The sequence below is a fragment of the Phyllopteryx taeniolatus genome, chromosome 1 (genome assembly GCF_024500385.1).
Source record: "Phyllopteryx taeniolatus isolate TA_2022b chromosome 1, UOR_Ptae_1.2, whole genome shotgun sequence".
In the NCBI taxonomy this organism is placed as follows: Eukaryota; Metazoa; Chordata; class Actinopteri; order Syngnathiformes; family Syngnathidae; genus Phyllopteryx; species Phyllopteryx taeniolatus.
The window spans coordinates 15,984,385-16,007,614 of NC_084502.1; the positions used below are offsets into that span (position 1 = coordinate 15,984,385).

General features: G+C 41.6%; 2 protein-coding genes and 1 long non-coding RNA gene across 9 annotated transcripts in view; 1 reads left to right on the forward strand and 2 right to left on the reverse strand.

Annotated features, from left to right (window-relative positions):
- LOC133479018 (aryl hydrocarbon receptor-like) overlaps positions 1–13,205 on the reverse strand; it is a 26,075-nt gene extending 12,870 nt beyond the window's left edge. For all 4 annotated transcript variants that reach the window (XR_009788809.1, XM_061775446.1, XM_061775436.1 and 1 more), the window contains exons 1-6: positions 12,765–13,205; positions 12,027–12,214; positions 7,050–7,162; positions 5,866–5,955; positions 4,533–4,659; positions 3,898–4,028 (exon numbers count right to left, since the gene is read on the reverse strand). Coding sequence is in view for 3 of the 4 variants with exons in the window: in XM_061775446.1 (XP_061631430.1) it covers positions 3,898–4,028; positions 4,533–4,659; positions 5,866–5,955; positions 7,050–7,162; positions 12,027–12,214; positions 12,765–12,805 (690 nt within the window). In the remaining variant the exon portion in view is untranslated. The remainder of the gene's footprint in view (positions 1–3,897; positions 4,029–4,532; positions 4,660–5,865; positions 5,956–7,049; positions 7,163–12,026; positions 12,215–12,764) is intronic.
- LOC133479033 (uncharacterized) lies at positions 13,034–20,170 on the forward strand. Of its 2 annotated transcripts, none has more exons than XR_009788811.1 (4): positions 13,034–13,231; positions 19,364–19,541; positions 19,640–19,740; positions 19,830–20,170. It is a non-coding gene; the product is annotated as an uncharacterized LOC133479033 (long non-coding RNA). The 2 variants fall into 2 exon arrangements; XR_009788810.1 differs by having other exon boundaries at positions 13,034–13,189.
- The window catches only part of ahr2 (aryl hydrocarbon receptor 2), a 42,111-nt gene continuing 32,993 nt past the window's right edge, over positions 14,113–23,230 (reverse strand). Inside the window, exons 3-11 of one of the 3 annotated variants that reach the window (XM_061775404.1) lie at positions 21,659–21,816; positions 21,501–21,590; positions 19,866–19,992; positions 19,633–19,772; positions 19,308–19,510; positions 19,121–19,230; positions 18,901–19,042; positions 15,754–17,434; positions 14,113–15,665 (exon numbers count right to left, since the gene is read on the reverse strand). In XM_061775404.1, the coding sequence (XP_061631388.1) occupies positions 15,567–15,665; positions 15,754–17,434; positions 18,901–19,042; positions 19,121–19,230; positions 19,308–19,510; positions 19,633–19,772; positions 19,866–19,992; positions 21,501–21,590; positions 21,659–21,816 (2,750 nt within the window). In that variant the 3' untranslated portion in view covers positions 14,113–15,566. Of the gene's footprint in view, positions 15,666–15,753; positions 17,435–18,265; positions 18,520–18,900; positions 19,043–19,120; positions 19,231–19,307; positions 19,511–19,632; positions 19,773–19,865; positions 19,993–21,500; positions 21,591–21,658; positions 21,817–23,230 lie in introns of those variants that run through there. The other 2 variants (XM_061775414.1, XM_061775424.1) reach the window with 2 other exon arrangements.

Sequence of the window (23,230 nt, forward strand, 5' to 3'; positions counted from 1 at the left end):
GTGGGGGACCTAGGTTCAAAACCCCGACTGGACCATCCGCCAACATCCCCCGGACTCACGGCTGTGGTGTCCTTGAGCAAGACACTGATACCCAGAAATGCTCCCCGGGCGCTTCAGCTGCCCCCTGCTCCAGTGTGTTCCACTAACATGTGTATGGGTTCACTGTGATGGGTTAAATGCAGAGAACAAATTTCGTGTGCATGCATGCATGTTCATGACAATAAAAGATGATTCTTCTTCTTCTTCTAGTTTGTGATGCAGAGAGTAAACAGGTTTGTTCGGATTACGGCGTATTAAGAGAAAAGCTGTTCAAAAGCCACTAATGAACAGTAAGCAGGTGTTGGAAACTGATGTTATGAGTGCCAAGAACCTTTCATTGCAGGATCATCCAAAGGCTCGCAGTCATACTTAAAGCTGTATTTTGGCCACCCATAACCAATCTCATTAGGAGAAAAATTTGCAATGAAAACTAATTTTCAAACTGTTTTATTCACCGAATGTGCTCCTATGGATGGAGTCCTGGATGGTTGGTGGATGGCCACCATGTACTGGACTTTCCACAGTAAAATTATTGTTATGCTGCACACAAATGGAATCAGTTGCCAACAGAAGTGACGTCAGCCCCAAGTGTTCATGTTTTTCCGTCCAGGTTAAAAACTATACCCCCCCCACCTTTTAGAGCATTTCCACTTTTAAATGATATTTCTTCCACTGTACGCTGTTTTAATTGTATTTTTATTTTTTTCTCTTTGTTTTAAGTGTTTAGAAGGTGTTTGTTTTTCTTTGTTTTTAAATACTTTTAATCATGTAAAGCACATTGAGTAACCTTGTGTATGAAATGCGCTATATAAATAAATTTGCTTTGTTTATGCAAGACAACAGACTAGCCCACACTGCAGAAAATGCCATGTGTATAAATGGTAACAAACTTAGGATGTGGCCACCATCAACCCCGAACCTCAACCCTATTGAGAACATGCGGCACATGATGAGTGTGGATGACAGTATACCTCAAAACAGAAAATCTGGAGGTCAACTCTTATATACTCAAATGCATACAGGCAAACACTATCATGGATTTATGATTTCATTGATGAGAGAATTGCTAAGCTGATACTCAAGAGGTGTGCCCATGTTGACTTTTTACTTGATTGTCAAAGATCAAAAACATTTTATTCACTATAAACTCATTCATTTTCCAAACCTATTTAGGAAAAAGAACATCAACAGCATAAGCCTAAGAATTAGGAACATAGTGTATATACATACATGTAAATGGAAAGGCAGATGTTAATATTATGTGTATATGATGTGATCAGGCGGCACGGTGGTCGACTGGTTAGAGTGTCTGCTTCACAATTCTGAGGACTGGGGTTCAATTCCCGGCCCCGCCTGTGTGGCGTTTGCATGTTCTCCCTGTGCCTGCGTGGGTTTTCTGCGGGCACACCGGTTTCCTCCCACATTCCAAAAACATGCATGGTAGGTTAATTGAAGTCTGTAAATTGCCCCTAGGTGTGAATGTGAGTGCGAATGGTTGTTTCTTTATGTGTGCCCTGCGATTGGCTGGCAACCAGTTCAGGGTGTACCCCGCCTCCTGCCCGAAGATAGCTGGGATAGGCTCCAGCACGCCCGCGACCCTTGTGAGGATAAGGGGCTTGGACAATGGATGGATGGATGATGTGACCAAAACGCTTCATAGCTGTACTCGACTGTTAGACATGCAGGCGCAGACCTCTAATATTTACTGAGAAAAACTTGGTAGGGGGTCACTGATGGTCTAGTGGTACACTCGCCTGACTTTGGTGCAGGCAGCGTGGGTTCAGTTCCCACTCAGTGACGATGTGAATGTGATTGCAAATGGTTGTCCGCGTCTATATGTGTGTAGTCCGCCTTTAAGAGCTGTCGTGATGTCAGGAATCTGGTCCTGAATGGCAGCAGGGATTACGAAAACAAAGCCATGGTGACCAGTAGATACAAGCAGAAACCGGGCTTACTGCGCACGCAAACACTTTGGCAAGGAGGAGACGCATAAGTTAGCCTCAAACTGGTGAATAATGTACTCGTGTATAATGCGCACCCCCAAAGTTGACCTCAAAATCCTGTCAAAACCTTCTACCTATGTATAATGCATTTTTACAATGCATGATTTTGCTTCTACCTATATGATCAAAACATGAAGTATTATCTGGTTTTTTTTTCAAATAATTATTCTAAAGTTAACCACTTTATTTGAACACATAATACTTTCTTTTTATTTATTTGCTCTTATTTTGAAATTCATAGCCCTACTTTTATTTTGTAAATGAGAAAACACACAGTTGTGCTCATGTTTGATTAGCCAGGCAGAATTTGTAAGATGTGTACAATTCTTTAAAGAAAACTTGAAAGATCAGGCGAAACACATTCAATTATATTTTTTTATTTTATTTTATTTTTAAATTAAACTGTCAAGCAGTTCCCAAAAATATTATCATTAAACAAAACATAACCATAAAGAAATTAATGATGGTTATTGTTCACTCGTCCGTCGTATTAAAAATCAAAACAAAACAAAACGTAGATCAACCGGTAAATCGAGAGCTTCGCCTTTCGGCTTAGCTCCTTCTTTACCACAACGGATCGGTACAAAGTCCGCATCACTGCAGACGGTGCACTGATCCGCCTGTCGAATAATGTATAATGTGCACTTTTGACTTTCGACAATTTTTGTAGTAAAAAAATGCGCATTATACACAAGAAATTACGGTACATTCTCATTGCAATGCTGACCACATCAGAGTTAAAGAACATTACAACAACATTTTATCCTGCCAAATTGGTCTGATCACATCATTAGAAACTCGTGTTCAATTTTGATTTGTTGTGTGTAAAAGATGACAGCTGTGTTGAAGTTGTGTTCACAGTTTGCTTGCCAAGTGTACCGCATGATGAAATGTGTTTTGTGACTGGGAATGTGTTTGAGGTTGTGCAAAAAAAGAGCAGATGAGTTTTGCAACTCAAGTCCAAGTACCTGAATAGTGTCTAAGGATTGGCCAAAAGAGTTTGAAATTGAAATTAGTTTAGTCCCTTGAGGATTTGATTCAGAGAATGGGATATAGTGTTTTAGCAATTGTGAAAAACTGTAATGGCTTTTGGCGGCACGGTGGAGACTGGTTAGCACATCTGCCTCACAGTTCTTAGGACCCAGGTTCAAATCCGGCCTCGCCTGTATGGAGTTTGGATGTTCTCCCTGTGCCTGCGTGGGTTTTCTCCGGTTACTCCGGTTTCTTCTCACATACAAAAAACATGCACAGTAAGTTAATTGAAGACTCTAAATTGCCTGTCGGTGTGAATGTGAGTGTGAATTGTTGTGTGTTTATATGTGCCCTATGATTGGCTGGTGACCCGTTCAGGGTGTACCCAGCCTCTCACCCAGAGTCAGCTGGTATGGGCTCCAGCACCTCATGACCCTAGTGAGGATAAGTGGTGCAGAAAATGGATGGATGGATGGTTTTTATATTATATTATTTTCTATTCTATTTTTATTGTTGAATTTGAGGGTTGCACCCCAATTCCATTGTATCGTCACCATACGACAAAGGTTTTCTATTCTAGTCGACTGTATCCATTGGCAGCTAATTTTCTAAGTAGAAGGCAGCATCTCTGGAGCTACTGACCATGACAAAGCAAGCTCTCTCATTCCCTCAAGGCAATGGGGGGGAATCAGGCCCTTTCACACATATCGAAGCTCTCCTAAGGCGGATTACAGGAGTAAATGGTGGCTTCTGACCCCTGAGAGACTCTGAGGTAGCACACCAGAGCGCCAGGGCCACTTAACTGGCATGAAAACACAGACACTCTCAGCAAAGCTTTTGTTAAAAGCTATAGTCAAAGTAACATTTCTTCATAAAATCTCACCAAGAAGCCGGAAGAATTGTCAAGTAGGCAGCGGAAGCGGCAGACAAAGCTTCTCTCCAAGAAGGATGAGTTTTCAGGAGGAAGCTCATCAGGGTTGTAGCTCACCAACGAGGAGGAACCTGACTCGCCCTCTACTTGAGAAAATGTAGCACCACAAAATAGAAAATTGCCGAGTAGATTAAGACTGTCCTTTATCTGTGTGCATGGATCAACTGCTGACATGAAGATAATTCTAAGTGACGTGTCTACAGGAAGGATGGGTGTGGGTGTTCGCATGTGCAGCATCTCCAGAGGTTTCAGCTAATGTCACCTCTCTTGACCTCCAATAAGATTCACCTTTGTGTTTTGGATGTTTTTTTTTTTTTTTTTTTTGGTAGAAGGAGTCATTTACTTGAAAAAAAGTCAACTCGAGGTTTCTCCATTAGAGGGATGGTTCCTTGCCTTGTGGCCTAGTGCTTGCTCATGCGAGGTTCAAGTTGATCTCTTTAATGGATGAGCGTGCGTCTAGACGTGCTCCATATGTGATGTGTCTTGAGACTACTTCTGTTGTGATTTCGCACTATATAACTAAAACTGATCTGAAAATTGATCTGAAATCACAGAGAGCCTGCTGAGTCAAACAGAGGATTCCAGACCTGCTGCGGTGTCCAAAGGGGATCCACGGCCCTCAGGAGGGTTGAGCGCCCAGTGGAGATTCCTCTTGAATTCTTGCTGGTCTTCAGCGTGGATTAGCTCCAACACGCTTTGGTGCATCACATCCGTCTGACAGGAAAACACCACAAAGGAGGACTTTTATTCTGTGAATTTTAAATGTAAATGGAAAAATGACTTCTGATACTCTCATGACGCATATACTATACAGTAAGGTTGGAACAGTGTGTGCGTATGATGTAGTTCAAGAGCGATGCATGGTATATGAAAATTTGATAATCACCCTATCCAAAATGAGATTAGACTAGTGTATCTGGCTCAATAGGTGCGTTGGTGTCAGTTCTCTCCACCCTGAAGTAGACTCTTCCCGTCGACAGTTGTAGAAACTTGACAGACATGATCTTCGTGTTAGCTGGACTTGCAAAAGTCATTCCACTAAAGCTGGTTGACCATCTTCTGATTTTGCACCCCAGTCACACCAAGGGGATGTCTCGTCAAAGGGGCTTTCCAAGGCCAAAGATAACCTTTTTTTTAAGTATTTACCTCTCCCTAACGATGTTTCCTCCCAAGAAATTATCCGTATGTAAACTTTGTAGTCAATGGGGCAGTTTCAGTGAATTTCCTCACGAAGTACAATTTGTATGTGACACTAAAGGGACTTCATTTGAGACCTGACATATGTTTATGACCTCACTAAGTCGTCGGCATTTGGAGTGAATTGTGTGTCCACAGTGTTGAATTGTGTTGCCAGTTTTTATATACCTCGGGGTGTGGAAAACACTAGATTTAGATTATAAAAATCTTTATAAACCACACTTTCAACCCCTTCTCTCAAAAATGCAATAGAACATTGATCTTTACTTGAGGGAAGAATAAACTCAGTTAAAATGACTATTCTGCCCAAATGTCTCTTTTTCTCTTTCCAATGTCATCGATATTTGGTTAAAGAAAAAATATTGTAAATTGTAGATAGACAAAAACAACAACAAAATTGAATCACTGTGGAAAATATTACAATGATACCAACTGTCAAATTGCCACGATCATATTCAATATCCAGTCCCATATGAAATAATCCTGTTGTTTCGTGATCGATTCAAAACTGGTTTTAGTTGAGGCGTCATTTTAAACTAAGTGGTCCGGCGGTTATTTCTCAGATTGCAAACAATCATATATTCATTTCATCAACGATGCATCGCACATTTGGTCAGAAAATGGTTAGCCGAGCAATTGGTCCATAATGATTATGTTCTTATTTGTGTTGTATTCTGAAAGGTGTCTTCCCTGTTTCCCTGTCTATAGTGGCTGACCCTGTACCTGATGGAAACCAAGGTAATCCTGGATGGTATGAGAGCAGTAAAAGATGATTCCCTCAGCTGTGATCACCAGGACAAATCCACTAAGAGCCTGCAGAGACAACAACACGAGGGACTATTAGAAAATATGTAATTTTGGCTTTTCTGATGAATTTGTGATATTTGACAGTGATAGCACAGAATGTTATGTTCTATTAATTGTCACTGTCCAGTGTAAAACATGCATCTCCTGATTTTGCGTTGAGAAATAAAATTAACGAATGACAAATCAGTTTGATTGCTGGCATAGGCTCTAGCTCATTTTTTACCTGGAACAACAACAAAAAATGCTGTGGCTTCCATTTCATAAATGTCAGACAAATCAAATGACTTTGAATAGTTCATGTTCACGGGCTCTGCACCTGATTGTAGGAAGCATTTCTGCTTGTGTGGGCTACTTTCAAATCAATACTTGGATCAGCAAGAGCACTCAGTGACAGCAATGTTTGCCTTCAATTGACGTCTGACTTCTGGTAATAATAAATGTTGAATAAAACATTCCTTGTAAAGTATAATTGTTTCTTCTTTGGTCCAGATTATAGTTCAATCAGGTAGTTTTTGACGATGTTGGTGGCAAAGCTACATACTGAACTACACTATTGCCCTTTATGCTTGACAGAGGTAATATGGTGTGTGTTCCCCTTTGGAGTTATTCAACACGATGCAATAGTCCTGTACAGTGCTACATTGACCAAACAAACTCGTAACTCAATTTACTCCTTGCTACTGTTTTCATTTGTATTAGTGTGATTAAGTGTTTGACCTTTTCAATAAATTGTTGAAAGTGAATCAGTGAGTGCGACTCAACTTTTAATTATAATTATTTATTTATTTATTTTATTTTTTTTACTTCACTTCATTAATGGACGGAACTAACATCTGCTCCAAGCTCCTCGCAAGTGCTTTCATTTTGTATTTGTGTGTTTGGCTACTTGTTCCATTCAGTAAATGGCTGAAAGTGTATCAGTGAACACACACACTTCACCAGGCGGAGAGAGATTTTCTAATTGCTTTCATAAGTATCTGAAATTTTGGTTTGCAAAACAAAACATAACAATCTACCAAACAACATATCATAACTGGAAAATCCGTCGTATACTGATGTAAATCAAAGTACCACTGTATAGTAAAATGTATTTACTGCACCTGAAGCAGCAGTTCCCCTTCTGGCATACATCGCGCTGTCTGTTCCGGCACCTTGCCATCTTGCTGGTCAGTACTTTTGCTCACGCCACTGGAGAGATGTTTTTTCAACGCCACTTGAGAGAAGGGAATAGAAGGGGAAGATTGAGGGACAGACTGCAAGGTAGCAGGAGAAAAATCATGATGATTGAATCCAGGGAAATGCGAGAGAACAACATGTAGCAGACAGGAGGAAGATTCAAACTGTTTCAGATGCCAACTCTCACGAGCAGACACAGCAAACACAGCTGTTTTAATACAAGTCACACTTGTGCCTGTAGTCAGGCAGTCCAAACCGCTTATAAGGGCTCCTATATGACCTCTGACCTCAAAGACAAAACCGCTGAGCCAAGCAATATGCCTCAGAGCCTGGGGATGAAATGGATTTAAGCAGGTTGAATCTAGGAAACAAAGAGCTTTTCTGGGGTAACAGAGGAGACGTTAATAGAGAAGGAAGTCAGTGAGAGCTGCAGACAATACAGAGGCCCAAGGTTTAAATGCCTAAATGGCTTATTTGGACCACATCCATCTGTAATCGTCTATAAGGTCTTTGTTCACCACACAGCATGGGACGAAATGTAAACACATGCGTTCATTTCGTCTGACGCAAAATTTATTTTATTTTATAAGAAGAAGAACATTTTGTGAAAAGCTGCTCAATTACAATTTGAACTACTGCAAACTATCGAAAGGTATGAATTGAAGTGGCTGACATCTTTGTGGAATTTTCTCCAAAAAATAAAATAAGAATAACGGGATGAGAATTTAAAGGCCTCTAACATTCTCCATAACAAATTAATGAACGGGGAAAAAACAATTGATTACTAAAGTACCTTACACGACCTATTGTACTGCCAACACTGCTCTCACGTGTAATGTTCCATTTGTGCTATTTAAGTCGAATTTTTAGGGCAAGTGACGCCGTTTGAAAGGTCATGATAATTTTAACGCGTTGAGTTGGAGAGCCCCTCGAAATGTTGGTCCCTACCAGTCATTGGTGGATGTTTTTTTTACTGAAACTTCAGTCAGCCAATCGGAGAAGGGGGTCCCACAAGTAGCAGAGGAAACAAAAGGGTTGAGATATGTTGAGAAATAATAAAGTTGTACTCTTTAAATCGAATTTGAAGGAGCTTTTTGGCCAGATTTTCTATAGGGCGATATCACACACAAACATTTCCCAAGATGGCCATTTTTTCCAACAAAAAAATAAATAAATTTCTCTGGAACCCATTAACCCATTTTCAAAATTCTTGCTGTGTTGTACTCAGGTTGAAGTGGCCATTACAAAAAGATTTGGCATTTTGACAAAATTTCATTTTTCGGAAATCTCGCCACGTTGCTACTACAATAAAAATGCAAAACAAAAGGTGTTATTTTGAAATGAAACAATAGACACACGGTATGGATATAAATAAGAAGGGTTAAACTATAAATTGAGAACTGAATTGAGAGGATTACCAGGGGGCCACTTGAAACATGTTCAGTCTAATGTAGCAAAAAATATCACCATCATTAACAAAGCTCGAGACACCCTAGACCACAAACCACTCCACACTCTAGTTTCCTATATATAACATATTTACAATATTGTGTTAGGGTTTGGGGAAACAACTACAAAAAACCATGATAGTCATCAACAACTCTATAAAAAAAGAGCCATAAAGACTATTAATAAAGTATGCTATCCAGAAAACACTGATTCATTATTTTTCTTATCAAATCTTTGGAAATTCACATATATTGTATCATATTGAACAGCACAACTAATGTACAAGGCCAAAAATGACAAACTCCCAGAAAACCTTGAAAATAGTTTTCGGAATAGGAAAGGGGCTTGATACCGTTGGAGGTCTCAACACAACATTAAATTATTAAAGATATGCACAACAAGGAAAAGCTTTTGAACAATTTGTGGTGTGAAACAGTAGAACAGTATGAATGAGAAATTAAAGCAACATCCAAACATAAAACCAGTTTTAAAGAATACGTAAACATACTGTATGCTGCACAGGGTAGGATTTGGGAAGGGCGCATAGATATAGAGAATGTATAAGTACATTTGTGAATATAGGGAAGAACAATTGGGTATTAGGTGGATGCATGTATGGGTAATTATAAGTGGCAAACCTTTTGTGCAAAGGTCGTTTTTTTGTTCTACAGTATACTGTATGTGAAGATTATGTATGAATGTATGTATTTTGTATTGTCCTTCTTTAAGGATAAGTTTGCCCTTCTTTATGGATACATTATCTTGGGTAATGGTGACGGGGTGTCATCGAAATATGTTAACGTCTTTCTACTCCTTTTCATACCGGCAGTGCACTGCATTTTCAGTCCTTTTTGTCCAAATTTTGATAATCTGCGGGGACAGTGTGGGTGTTGCATCTCCCATGGGTGCATCAGGTGAGGTGTGACAGAACCAGTAGCACCTAAACCAGGGGTGTCCAATTTTTTCCCTCAGAGGGCTGCATACAGAAAAATCGATGGATGCAAGGGCCACTTTGACATTCTTAAATGTTTTTACACTAAAACTATGACATCAAACTATTTTATCCACCCATTCATTTTCCGAACCGCTTATCCTCACTAGGGTCGCGGGCCTCAAACTATTCTATGTTATACATAATTAATTTTAAATACTCGTATGTCACTGTTGTTTCGTTAAAGGTGATAAGGCATGTGACTAGAACACATGCACTGCATTGAGGCACAGATCATATTTCCACATTCACTAGCAAAACAAGCGCAATCTGTTGTGAAATGACAAATATTTAAAGCACTATGTGACGATCATTAATGTGATAAGTTTACAAATCGGACTTTGAAACAGAGATCAAAGGATTTAAGTATTCAAGGAGTTTAACTCTTATACCAACGCACATTTTCACGATACGACACTAAATTTTATACCCAATGTCCCTGATTAGCCCAATCAGTCTCAAGACTTGTGAAATATAAATAGAATAAGAAATAAGATAACATTTGATACACAATGTCACTGATTAGCCCAATAAGTCTCAAGACTGAAATATAAACAGAATAAGATATAAGATAAAATAAGAAAAGATAAAAACGATAAAATTACTTATTTGCAGTTGTGAATGTTTGCAAAGGTGCAAATGCATCAAAAAATTTGATGTAGCAAGATTACAAATGCCAGAGGCTTGAATTGCACGTAATATTTAATGATATATCCAGGGTCTTTGGTACTAGAACTAGAACTAGAAAAGAATAACGTGTTTACGTGCAGGTGGGAATAGGCAAGGTGGGGCTGATGTCAGAAAGAAACTGTTCCTCATCCTGGTGGTCATACATCGGATGCTCCGTAGCCTCCTGTCCTCGGGGAGCGGATGTAAGTGAAGGTGTGCGGGATGGGTTGAGTCTGGACCATTTTTGTTTCAATAACCGAATTATCTTTATTCTTTGGAGAGTTAAAGCATTGCAAGCCATGCCAAATGTTATTTTTAGTATATACCGCAGGCTGCTAAAGAGCAGACAGTGGGCCATAGTCTGGAAACCCCTGCTCTATAAAGACCAATTCATCCTCCACGACAAAAGAGTGTCAGATGATTTGGTGTGGCTGCAAGAGTCAAAAGTTGAAAAGTGGGTGCCCGCACTTCCGCCCCCTTTCACAAAGTCTGTAAAGTGGTGTGAGTGGATTATTTTGCTGTGTTTTTACTCCCCAAAGCTTTCATCTCCTCCTCCCACTTCCTCAGAGCTACATTACTGTGTGTCTGTGACTTTTGCGAAGGAGGGAGGTCATCTCATGGCCACAGGCTAACAGGCTGACCTACAATCCATTAAAGAGTGCTTTCAGACACTGTGATGCACAAGGGCTCATCCAGGGGTGATGCAATTGTTCTGGAGCAAGACAGAAATGGGGGAAGACCTCCTGCTAGTTTCTGCAGTGTCAGTCTGATATGATTGTCTTTCATTCAATGCTAGTTGCTTCAAAAAATACAGAAAACTCTCAGAATCTGCATCATCCTTTCTTGGCCAATGTCACAACTCTACATAAAGATTTATGGAACTCAGTTGGATAGTGCAAATCCATCCATCCATATCCATTTGTTTTCTTTCTGTCTCCTAGCCGACTGTGCAAAAGGCATTCTACAACCTGGACTAGTCGCCCCTCAATTAAAGAGGCAGAGAACCATTCACACCGTCACTGTGAACAAAATCGTTTGTAAGTACAGTGGTACCTTGAACTATGATTCATCCACGACCACGTTCGTAACTAATATTACTCATATGTCAAATCAACTTTTTCCATTGAAATGAATGGAGACGCCATTAGTCCATTCTAGCCCTCTAAAACATTTTGTAATGCGTTTTTTTTTTTTGGGGGGGGGGGGGGGGGGTTTAAATAAGAAATTAGCACTCTTTAGTATACAGAACAGTAATAACATAGTTACTGAAACTAGAATGTTAGGACTTAAACAGCTTTTGAAAAAATCTTTTTGCTATAATTCAATGGACACTGTGCTGCTCCTTCTAGTGTGCGCATGTTGGCCACCAGGAGGATGCAGAGCACAGACAGAAGGATCTGAGTGGATCCATGTGCATATCTAATGTAGCACCTTAAAAGTCCCATGACAGATCCCAGTTCTGTTTTTTATTTTCTTAAATAATCTTTTATGTCAATTTGAGAGATAATTTGGTTTGGAAATGAAATGAGCCCATTTGAGAATAAAAGCAATTTTACTTGGTGAACAACACTTCTAAACTTCACTTCATACTAAGGGTTGTACAGACTTGCTGACTTCACTGCTTCACAGTGACGCTTTGAGCGTGACGTCGACTATTCGTTAATCGTGTGTTTTTGGTTTGAGGAGAAGGCACAGTCAGTTGGAGAAAACAGATGAGTTTGGGTGTGTATGTTTTTTTTTTTTCAGATGCTGGATGATGGGCGAAAAACTACTTTATGGCATAGTTTCACACCTGAAAAGAATCTTTTAGCCCGGATGTAGCTGACACAGAGCCTCAGTATAGACAGTTTGTCCAGGTTGGAGATGACATCCTCGGGGAAGGGCAGCAAGCTGGCGAGCCTGTCCAGCTCCAAGTTCAGACGGTCACGGTGCCGTTTGGACGGGTTGGACTTGTCCCCTTCAGTTGGGGAGATTTTGGTTCTGGATGTGAGTGAGAGGACAACAAGAATTTCCAAATTGTGACAGAGACATAATGACTGTGCTTTAAGCTTCAAGAGCATACATGTTATTCTCTACGGAATTCAACCTGTTCAGTTGATTCAGAACATCTTTGGAACTATTTTCCACATTCTTCCAATTTCACTTTTTCACAGTAAAATTCCCAATGTTTCCACAATAAAATCCCTATATTAAGATATCCATCCATTTTCTGTACTGCCTTTCCTCACTATGGTCGCGGGCATGCTGGAGCGTATCAAAGCTATCTTCGGGCGAGAGGCGGGGTACACCCTGAATCGGTCGCCAGCCAATCGCAGGGCACATACAAACAAACAAACAACCATTCGCACGCACATTCACACCTACGGGCAAATTAGAGTCTTTTCTTAATCTACCATGCATGTTTTGGGGATGTGGGAGGAAACCGGAGTACCCGGAGAAAGCCCACGCAGCCACGGGGAGAACATGCAAACTCCACACAGATTTGAACCCCGGTCCTCAGAAGTGTAAATCGTTGTAATAATGATATTACCCTTTCTGAAACGGTTTTCTTCTCTTGCGTCCCGCGTACATGTTGGCTCCAGTTAGTCCCAGTCGAGCGGCACATCCATCCACCAGGTGGAACTCAAGCCATGCAGTCAAAATGTGTCCGGTGAGCAGAAAGGACTACAAGCACATCACCGATGTTACGCTAGCTTGAGATAGTAAACAGGTTAGCCTCAGACACAACTCTCTGGGATGACGTCATTTGACTCCTTCACGGCCACCGTCCCACATCCGCAATTATAACGACACGTCAGTTTCGCGAGACGCCTCCGTGGTTCACATGAACCGCTACCAAGTGGAAGTCTAACATCCAACTCGTCGTCCAAAATTCCGAGGCAGCCGAGCTGGGTCGTCCTGAGCGAGTGCGCTCCCCGCAGAAGACCTAGTTAGTTGATGTGTGACATAGAAAAGGTGAGGGAGGGGACGATCCACTCATGGCCTCACCATACACAGGTGCACCTTACTTACGACTTGTATTTGTTCCGTGACCAAGCTCGTAGGGATGACTGCTTGGGATTTTGCCACCTCTGAACATAAATCGTTAGTCTCACGTGGTAACACATCCCAGTCATTTCCAGGTTACCTAGTTCTGTTACTTTACACTAGTGGGTCCCGTGTGTGTGAAATTACACAAAGTAAATCTCCATTTCCAAAAGGTGTTTTTTCACGTCACAATGTGATTCCTTTTTGACAAGTGTAATTTGGTGACGAAGAGCTGCCTCCACGAGTGACAATTTGGATGCTTTTAGCCGCTTCTCCCTGGAATGGAGACTGATCCGCCACACGCTACTCCATAACCAAATACAGTGCAGCTCAGATCAAAGCCTAGCGCGACGCAAAATAAACATTACACATCATTATACTGACACCAAGTGGACGCCGTGGAGCACCGCCATCATTAACACAAGCACGTTCATAACGCTTGCGATATATTTATATTTTCGGTTTCTGTCAATTCCCAAAACAACTAGTTGGTTCAGTTTAGTTAGTTAATTTAGTACTACAGTGAGAACGTTACAAAAAGACATTGCAAAGCTGCTTCCCCCCGCACACAGCTACTGTGCCACCAGACCAACATTTATTGTGGCCGCGATGAAAAGACTCACACGCAACAACATATCGACCAACAAAAAATAGGACACACGGATGTACATAGATGTGTGGCCAAGTATAAGAAATTGTGTGTGGGGGGGGAATACATTGACATACACAACAATTTGTGACAGTATGTATTTAAAAAAAAAAAGGAAACACACACTCCTAAATACATCCACATACATACATATATACACACTACACGCTATACTAGGTCCATACCAACCCCCCCCCCCCCCCTTGGGTCATGCCACACCCTTCCTCAAAGTGTTGTGGGAATTTTTTTTTAAAGTTTTTATGTTGCTGGCGATGGCTTCTTCTCCTTTAGTCGCTTGGCAGTTGTTAAATGCACATTACCATAAAACTCAGGGCCATAATGGAACACAATGCTGAATATTCTAAATATACTGTACATACCAGACAGAATGCCTTAGGACACACCCCAGAAGGCATCCATTTGATATGAAATATGGGAGTTGTACACTTATGTACTGTATGTGCTGCTGTCGCAATTACAGTACATTTGGCGAAAGTTACTTTTCAGAATGTAGTCAGCTACATTTTTCAACTATCCAAAGCAATACATTGAACATTTCTACCAGAACAGAAAATAGCTGCCTTTGTTGTTTTACTTCTGCGGTGAACCATACATTAACCACAAAATGGAGACAGAGAGGAAAGATGACGAACGGACGGACGTTTGCTGCAAAATGATGAACGACAACTTCACCTTTATGTAATTGTTACAGAGACTGACAAACTGCTTGTTTTCCTTTCAGCTCTATGATTACAGTGAAATATATATCCAGTAAAAAGTAAACTTGGGTTTCACTCCAAATTCTGATCAGTTGTCACTTTAAGGTATTGTCTATGTTAGATGTTAGGATAGGACAGTTGATCTCATGTTGGCTGGATGACGTTTGTAACACATCACCCTCACACGGGCTTGAAATGAATGTCGCGCTATGTTTAAAAATAAAAAATAAAAAAAGTCAACAAAAAAAGCACATTAAATCTTGTTATTCCTTCTGAGATCTCAAAGGGAGTCAGTTGTGCGTTTTTGTTTGAGTTGGTAGAGAACTGACATCAAGGTCATCCATCAAATCCATTCGACAGCTTGAATAGTTCCATGAAGAATAAAAAAATGACAAAAAATGAACACCAAATAACAGAAGCTAAGGTTAATCTAATTGCTTTGAAGTAGCTTTATCGCTCAAAGCATTGTCTGACACATTTAGATTTACAACTCCAAACTTTCTTAATGTTAGTATAATCTCTTAGATTGGACAGCATGTGATTTCATAACAGGTCATTTTTAGTCCGTATCGTACTAAATCAGGAGCCCTGAATCTTTCATCTTTTTGGTTCCAGCTCAAGGCTTAAATTGAATTATTCTGTGATGATCCATGTTTGAAATCACAAATTAAACTCCATAAGAGCAGGTTTCTTCTCTTGTTTGATTATCCTGAGCCATTTGTCCTTCTCGAAAGCACATTTCTGTTATTCATGATTGATGATGACTGCGATTGGCTGGCGACCAGTTCAGGGTGTACCCCGCCTCTCGCCTGAAGATAGCTGGGATAGGCTCCTGCACGCCTGCGACCCACATGAAGAGAAGCGGAATGGAAGGTGAATGAATGAATGAATGATTGATGATGATCAGTTCATGTTGGGATCCTCTGCCGTCTACAAGTCAGAGCTGTTTCCCGTTCGCTCTCTGAGGACCCAGAGTTCCCGTTACGCAATGAGGAAAGGCCATGCCACCATTTCCGACAACTAAATGGCTGTTGAGCTGTAAAACAAGAGAAAAAAAAACCAAAACAGGATTCCACATTATGGTCAGTCAAGCTGGTTTTCAATTTTGTGAGATGTCTTTTTACCTGGTCACTGAGGTTCAGGTACGGCGGTTGTTGCACTGGCAGGTTGGTCAGGTTCACACTAGTTGGGGGCATTTGGCAGGAAAGCGGTACCATATTTGAATTGGAAATGGCCCCGCCATCACCTTGATAAGAGCAGGAGGGGCTGGAAATGTGAATACTGCTGTGTTCCAATCTCTGACAGGACGGAGTCTGACTCATGTGCCCTTCGTTCACAGGCACAGAAAGGGGGGTATTTTTTAACATACAACTGCTTGAAGCCATGATACGTCCCCCCTCTATGCCATGCTCAACATTAAATGGAGTCCTCAACATTGAACTGTAAAGGGCAGGGTTATGGTTCACTACAACCCCTGGATTTGCCTGAAATTCTGTCAATCGGCTAACGTTCATTGGCCCATTTGAAATTATCTGTGGTTCTGTTGGCTGGTCTAGCTGCCAAGACTGTCTCTGGTTCTGTCTGCCTTGAGAGGGAAGCACCAAGTGGCTATGCATGCAGCTGGATGCGGCTGGATCTGCTGTGATCACTGGTCCATTGGAAACATTTTGCATATCCATATGGTTTGAGTTCCACTGGGTGTTCTTGAAGCTAAACTCAGGCCATCTTTGTACATGGTGATCAATAGTCAGGTTAGGTGCTCTCTGCTCTAGGCAGTTCTGCATTGATTGGGCCATTTGGTTGGGAGGAATCTGAGTGGGGGGCTTGCATGATAAAACTCCAAGGTGGTTGTCCTTAAAACTCACAAGTACGCTCCTCAGGTTTTGTTTCTCGGCATAGGAGTCCACTAAACCTGGGTCAAAGACCGTTGGCGGTCCACCTGTGTGGGCTTGGCTATTATGAAGGTGAGAAGGGACGGACAATGTTTGCTTTGAGGAAATCAGCTCTGCCACTGGAACATTTAAACCAGAAGAACTCAGCTGAGGAAGATCAATGTGGGTCAGTTTCATCATCCCCAGAACGGCAGATGGTTGTTCGGACATCCGGCCTCGACTGTGTAACAACTGGCTATGAGACTCTTGAGGGCAGCTTAAGTCCTGTCCTATGCCTGGGTGAACAGAAGCCTGGTTTTGGAGGTTTAAAGTTGGGACCCAGGTATCCAGCTGGTCAGGCAACTTCAATCCACCCTCTTTTTGGAGCTGCTCCTCCACATACAATAGGATGTCCTCCATGGCAATGTCATTCAAGTCATCACTCAGGCCGCAGCTGTTGGTTCTCACCTTCAGAAGAGTGCTTTCCCAGCTCTTGAGCTCGTCGGGTGTCACATCCACGGTATCTATGAGGTCACCATCCCCCAGGATCTGCTGCAGAGTCTCCACCATGTCTTGGATCGTGTCCTCGGACTTTGCCATACTTTCAACAGCCGGTTTGGGTGAAAGGTGCTGCCAGATATCTCCTGGGACGTTGACTGTGGCGTGGGTGTCCTTAAAGGCAGTGTCATTAAGGCTGTTTAGGGTGTTGGCACTGTTGTGCTTGCAGTACACTGACTGGTTCTGGTTCAGCATGCAGCCAAGGAGCGAGTTGGGGCTGACTGAGTAGTTGTCTAGCTTTCTCTGCTTGGCGGGGGAGCAAGTGTCAGGCATGTCGACGGTTGGCACCAGATTGTACAACGGCGCCTCACCAGTAGTGAAGCTAAATGACTGCTGCAGTCGATGTAGACGAAAGTGTTCCTCTCCTTCTTCATTTCTGCAGCCAATACAAAAACAAACGTAGTGACATGTTCTAGAACAGGGGTGTCGAACTCATTTTTTGTCATGGGCAACATTGTAGTTACGGTTTCCTTCAGAGGGCCGTTATGAATGTGAAACCAAAAACATGTTTGATCACCTCATCATATTATTACATGCACACATCAAAATGATGGATAAGTTTTGAAATCAGAGGTCAAGGATAATATTTGTTCAACTGCTGTTCAAGTTATCATAAAAGGTGTTTGGTAACAATTTTTTTTTTGCATATCTCAACATTATTTTTTATTAAATATGACAATTAAATTTTTTGGAAGAGATTTTAGCAAAAATCATAGAAGTTGACGCACATGATTTGTGTTTGCGGGCCACATAAAATGATGTGGCGGGCCATATCTGGCCCCCGGGCCTTGAGTTTGACACCTGTGTTCTAGAACTTGTTTAGAACAAGTCTTACTGATCATCAATACAAACTAACAAGCAGTGGCAACAAAAACAGGACTTACAGGAGCCAAAACCTCTCGTCATCCTCCGGTGTCATTATTGTTATATGATTATCAGGAAATGAAATGCTAGAAAGCAGTTTTCCCCAACCTTCTTTGCACCGTGGACCGGTTATGAGTCGGCATTTTTGTCACGGACCGGCTGTGGCGGCACGCACGCACGCTTGCTTCGCTTCTGCTTCCTCCTTCGCCGTTCGTGGTGCGTCCACTGTGGGCGCGATGCAGGAGTGTGGGTCGGAGCTCCTCAATGAGAGTAGACTTTTAACTCCGTAAAAGCAGTTCTGGCTGTGTCGAGCAGCAACCTACGACTGTAACAAGACTGTAACGGACTTGGTGCGTGAGAGTTAATTGTTGCGATAAACCCGTTATTTTAAGAAGGACTCCTGATATAGTTTCATTCAAAAGAACAAATCTTTTCAGTAAACATAATGAACTGAATTAGTTTATGAAATGATTTTGTTCTTTGAGGTCTCCCGCCGTTAGCCAGCCTGCTCGGACCGTAAACAGAAGCGTTCGACCCGGCTGGGACCAGAAACGGAAGCATTCTTTGCAGTCTCGACGTGTCAATTGAGACGCGCAGCTGGTGCGGCGGAAAAGATCCGGTCAATTTTCAAAATAAAACACATTGACATGCGAATTGCAATACAACAGAAATTATATAAATTGGTCATTCTTTCTCTGCGGCCCGGTAACAAACGCCTCACGGCCCGGTACCGGTCTGCGGACCGGTGGTTGGGGACGACTGCTATAAAGGCTACATCTATTCAGGAAACTTTAAACAAGCACTCAAATCATTACGTGTTGATGACAGCCAGGCAGTGTAATGGCTCCATAACAAGAGGGGTCTAAATCTCTTGTATGCTATTCTGCCTCGTCCAAAGACAACAAGGCTAGAGAAAGGCTCGAACCACCCCCTTACAGGACGGACTGATGGAGAACTAAAACATCTCTTACAACTTACGTCAAAGGTCTCTGCTGGGCCACAATGAAATCTGGCTTCCCTTCCTTTAAGACTAGTCTGGCGTTGGCCTGGACCCAGAGCCACACCCCCTTTTTAGTCAGCAGTCTGAAGACGGTAAAACCACTTTCTCCTGTTTTCATCACTAGACAAACACAGATAATTAGTTCCCAGATATACTTTAAAAGTGTGTTTAAGCATCTCCAAGAAGAGCGTGACTCACTCCTGACGTGGTTGTCAGCACAGTACATCATGTCTGCAGCGTGGATGAAGTTGTAACCTGAACCCTTTGTGAAGAGTTCTGCTTCGCTGTAACCCAGAACCACCTTTCCCCTGAAGGGTGCACAAATTCCAATAAGAGCAAGTTCAGAGCATAACTGTGTACTTAAGTTAACAATCCGAATGTCTACCTGGTGTCGATGCCCATTGGCGTGAAGTCCAATTTGTGCTTGCTCTGGAATATTAGTGTCTTGGTGCGGATCTCCAAGATCGATGGCGGCTGCAGGGGTGTGGCAATGGCAAACAGTGCCAGCTGTGGGGGAACCTGCGTCCCAACCTCTGACACCTGGTTCTGACCGTGGAGAAATTTCAGGCGTCCACAGAAGTTCAAGGCCTGGAGAGAAAAAAGTTAGCAGAACGATCAGGTGACAAAATCAGATTTGTAGCTAAAAGCCAACTTTGGACCTTATGTCTTCAGTTGTTATGTTTTTTTGTTTGTTTTGTTTTTTTGTCTACCACAAAGCCAGACGAGTTGTCAAGCAAGCATCGGAATCGGCAGCAGAAGTTTCTCTCCAGGAAGGATGAGTTTTCTGGAGGGATGACTTTTGGGTCGTAGGTTATCAGGTTGGTGCTGACTTCACTGCTGCTCTGTTCACCTACATGTAAACATTTAGAGATTAAGATCACCATGCAGGGGATTCATCTGTGCTCAGGTCGTACCAGATTTGGATGATGCAAGGGTGACTTACTCCTGCCCTCTGCAATACCATCCTGCTGGCTGAAATGCGGATTGAAAGCAAAGTCAAGTTGCCGTCTGAAAAGAGCTCGATCGTCTGTGTGGATCAACTCAAACACGCTCTGATGGATGACATCTGACTGTAACACAGAGTGGTGTATTAGGTCTCCTCACCTCCACACATAAAAAGTAATTTCCCCAGCAATGTCTGCTGGTTGAGTTTAACTTTGCAATTAGTTGGCTTTTCTCATTTGTCTAATATCTGCCATTAAAGAACAGTTAGCGCTGCCTTGACTGAGTTTAATTTGCTCCGCCACCATGCTCAAGATACTCCCATCTCAAATCATCTTTCACTATTGATATTATGCTCCCTTTGCTGTGCATAGCTTGGCCAAGACAAACAAATAGACATCCTGTACATAATACACGAAGAATTACTTACAACTAAGTGACTCTGTAAATTGCAGTAATATTAGTCATTAGATCAGATTTAAATTTCATTTAATTACTCCTAAATGCTTCTCTTAAATTGTTTTTTTACTTTGTTGGTTGCTCCTATATTATTACTACAAGTATATATATATGAGAATAATGCTGCTGACTGAGAAATAAAATCTATCTATCTATCTATCTATCTATCTATCTATCTATCTATCTATCTATCTATCTATCTATCTATCTATCTATCTATCTATCTATCTATCTATCTATCTATCTATCTATCTATCTATCTATCTATCTATCTATCTATCTATCTATCTATCTATCTATCTGCCTGACTGCCTGTCTGCCTGTCTGTCTGTCTGTCTATCTATCAATCTATTTATTAGGGCTTTCTCCGGGTACTCCGGTTTCTTCCCACATCCCAAAAACATGTGTGGTAGGTTAATTGAAGGTGTGAATGTGACTGTGAATGGTTGCCCTGTGATTGGCTGGCAACTAGTTCAGGGTGTACCATGCCTCTCGGCCAAAGTGAGCTGGGATTGGCGCCAGCACACCCATGACCCTAGTGAGGACAAACGTATGGAAAATGGATGGATAGATAATAATAATAATAATATTGCAGTGCCAGAGGATTTTCCAGCACAATGAACGGCATTGTAAATAGTTGTATGAATGCTGTTCTTTTTGGTTAGTGTTAATTATTCCCTAAATCTGTTAATTATCACCAACCAGTGTTAATCAACTTTGTGTGTTCATTTTCCCTCTTATTATCATGTTTGTTTGTTGACTGTTTTTGATTATTTAGCATCGTGAGTGACTGTCGCATTGCAACCGATGACCTGCCTCACTGCCGCTCATTTATGCAGCTCAGTGGCCAGTGTCTGTAATGACAGGTTGAAATAAGTTATGTAGAATGTAGAGACACAGTTTGGCTGTATGTTACGTGGTGGCATGTCGCAGTTCTATTATTTTTAAGACGACACAGGATGGTGTATTTGAGAACTACGATTTACAGTTTTGATATGAAATTGTTACAGCCCTGCTCTCTCTCTCTCTCTCTCTCGCTAGCTAGACGTTAGGATGTTTACGATAACTTCATAGAATTGACCGTGACTGTGTTGTCAGTAGACAGTTTGCTTCCATGAAGTGAGCCAAATAAGGAACATTATTATCTTTTGTTAGGTTACCGTGAAGTTGTTCTCACCTGTTGGAAGCCGACAAAGTCCTGGATGGTGGGCGATGAGTAAAAGACGTAACCTTCGGTGGTCACCACAAACACGAAGCCATTCAATGCCTGTAGAACAAACACTTGAGTTGACCAAACACTTCAGTTTCTTGGTTCAAAGCTCTGTCAGCCCTCACCTGGAGGAGCAGATCTCCCTCTGAAAAGGTGACTCCATCAATGGAGGCCACTTGGGAGGTCACAGTGGAGGATATGAGTGCATTCTGGACATCTCCCCCCAACATAGGACTTTGTTTGCTGGACCAGCTGGACCCATTTTGTCTATTCTTGAGGGTGGCTATTGTGATAGAAAGATCAATTAGATTAAGAGTTGCAAACTCCACTGTGACACAGTAAAACAGTTTCGGCATAAAAGGGATACAGATTTTCCATTCTGCTTGACCTAACAGCCGAACGATTAAGAGTTACAAGATTTTGTGAATTTTTGCAAGTAGAAACTTTCCATTGGAATTAATGTGAATTAATATTAAGACAAAATTAAAGTTTGACTCGGAATAGAGAACTTAAATATAGTTGAGGAAAATATATATTAGAATAATACTGACAACCAGATTTGAAGTACACCTAAATATAAATATAAAGAGCCCATTGCCTGAAAGGGTTTAGCAAAAATCTAAGAGAAAATGCTTTTTTTATTTGCATTTTGACTGGGACTTTTTTTCATTTAAAATTTTGAATGAGACTTTGTTTATAATTTTGGATGGGTGTGTGCATTTTGGTTAATTTTTGAATGGGTTGGTTAGGGGGTGATAATATTTAACTCAACATTCATGTTTTCGCCCTTCAATGCAGGAACTGATTCTTCAATAAAATATTTAAAACAAGATGTTTTACTTAAAAATTAATCTGTTGAAAATAATGCTTTTTAATGCAGTGTTTTGCATAGATGTCTGCAAAGATATTTTTAGATATATTGTGCTTGAATATTATACTGGCGGCACGGTGGACGACTGGTTAGCACATCTGCCTCACAGTTCTGAGGACCGGGGTTCAAATCCCAGCCCCGCCTGTGTAGCGTTTGCATGTTCTCCCTGTGCCTGCGTGGGTTTTCTCCGGGTACTCCAGTTTCCTCCCACATCCCAAAAACATGCATGGTAGGTTGAGTGAAGACTCTAAATTGCCCGCAGGTGTGAATGTGAGTGTGAATGGTTGTTTGTTTATATGTGCCCTGCGATTGGCTGGCGAACAGTTCAGGGTGTACCCCACCTCTCGCCCGAAGATAGCTGGGATAGGCTCCAGCACACCCGTGACCCTTGTGAGGATAAGTGGCACAGAAAATGGATGGATGGATGAATATAATACCTTTCCATTAATTTACTCTCAGTTCCCAGTTAGTTCCCCAACTTCACTTCCCATGGAAAGTTACCAGAAACTTTCAAGAAATGTATCAAAAATGTTCCACCCCTTCATAGAGTTAAATTTCATTTCAAAGATGAAAATATCAAATAAAGCACCACACTGTAACTTCATTACTTTTTAATAAGTCTATGCTGTCAGCGCCCTGCGACTGACTGCCGACCAGTTCAGGGTGTAGTCTGCCTTTCGCCCAAAGTAAGATGGGATAGGCTCCAGTGCCTCGCGACCCTGAATAGGATAAGCGGTGGAGAGAATGGATGGATGGCTGTGCTGTCACTGTCCAGAAGCTGCGGTGGATCAGATAAATACGAGATTGATTCAGCAATCCAGCCGAG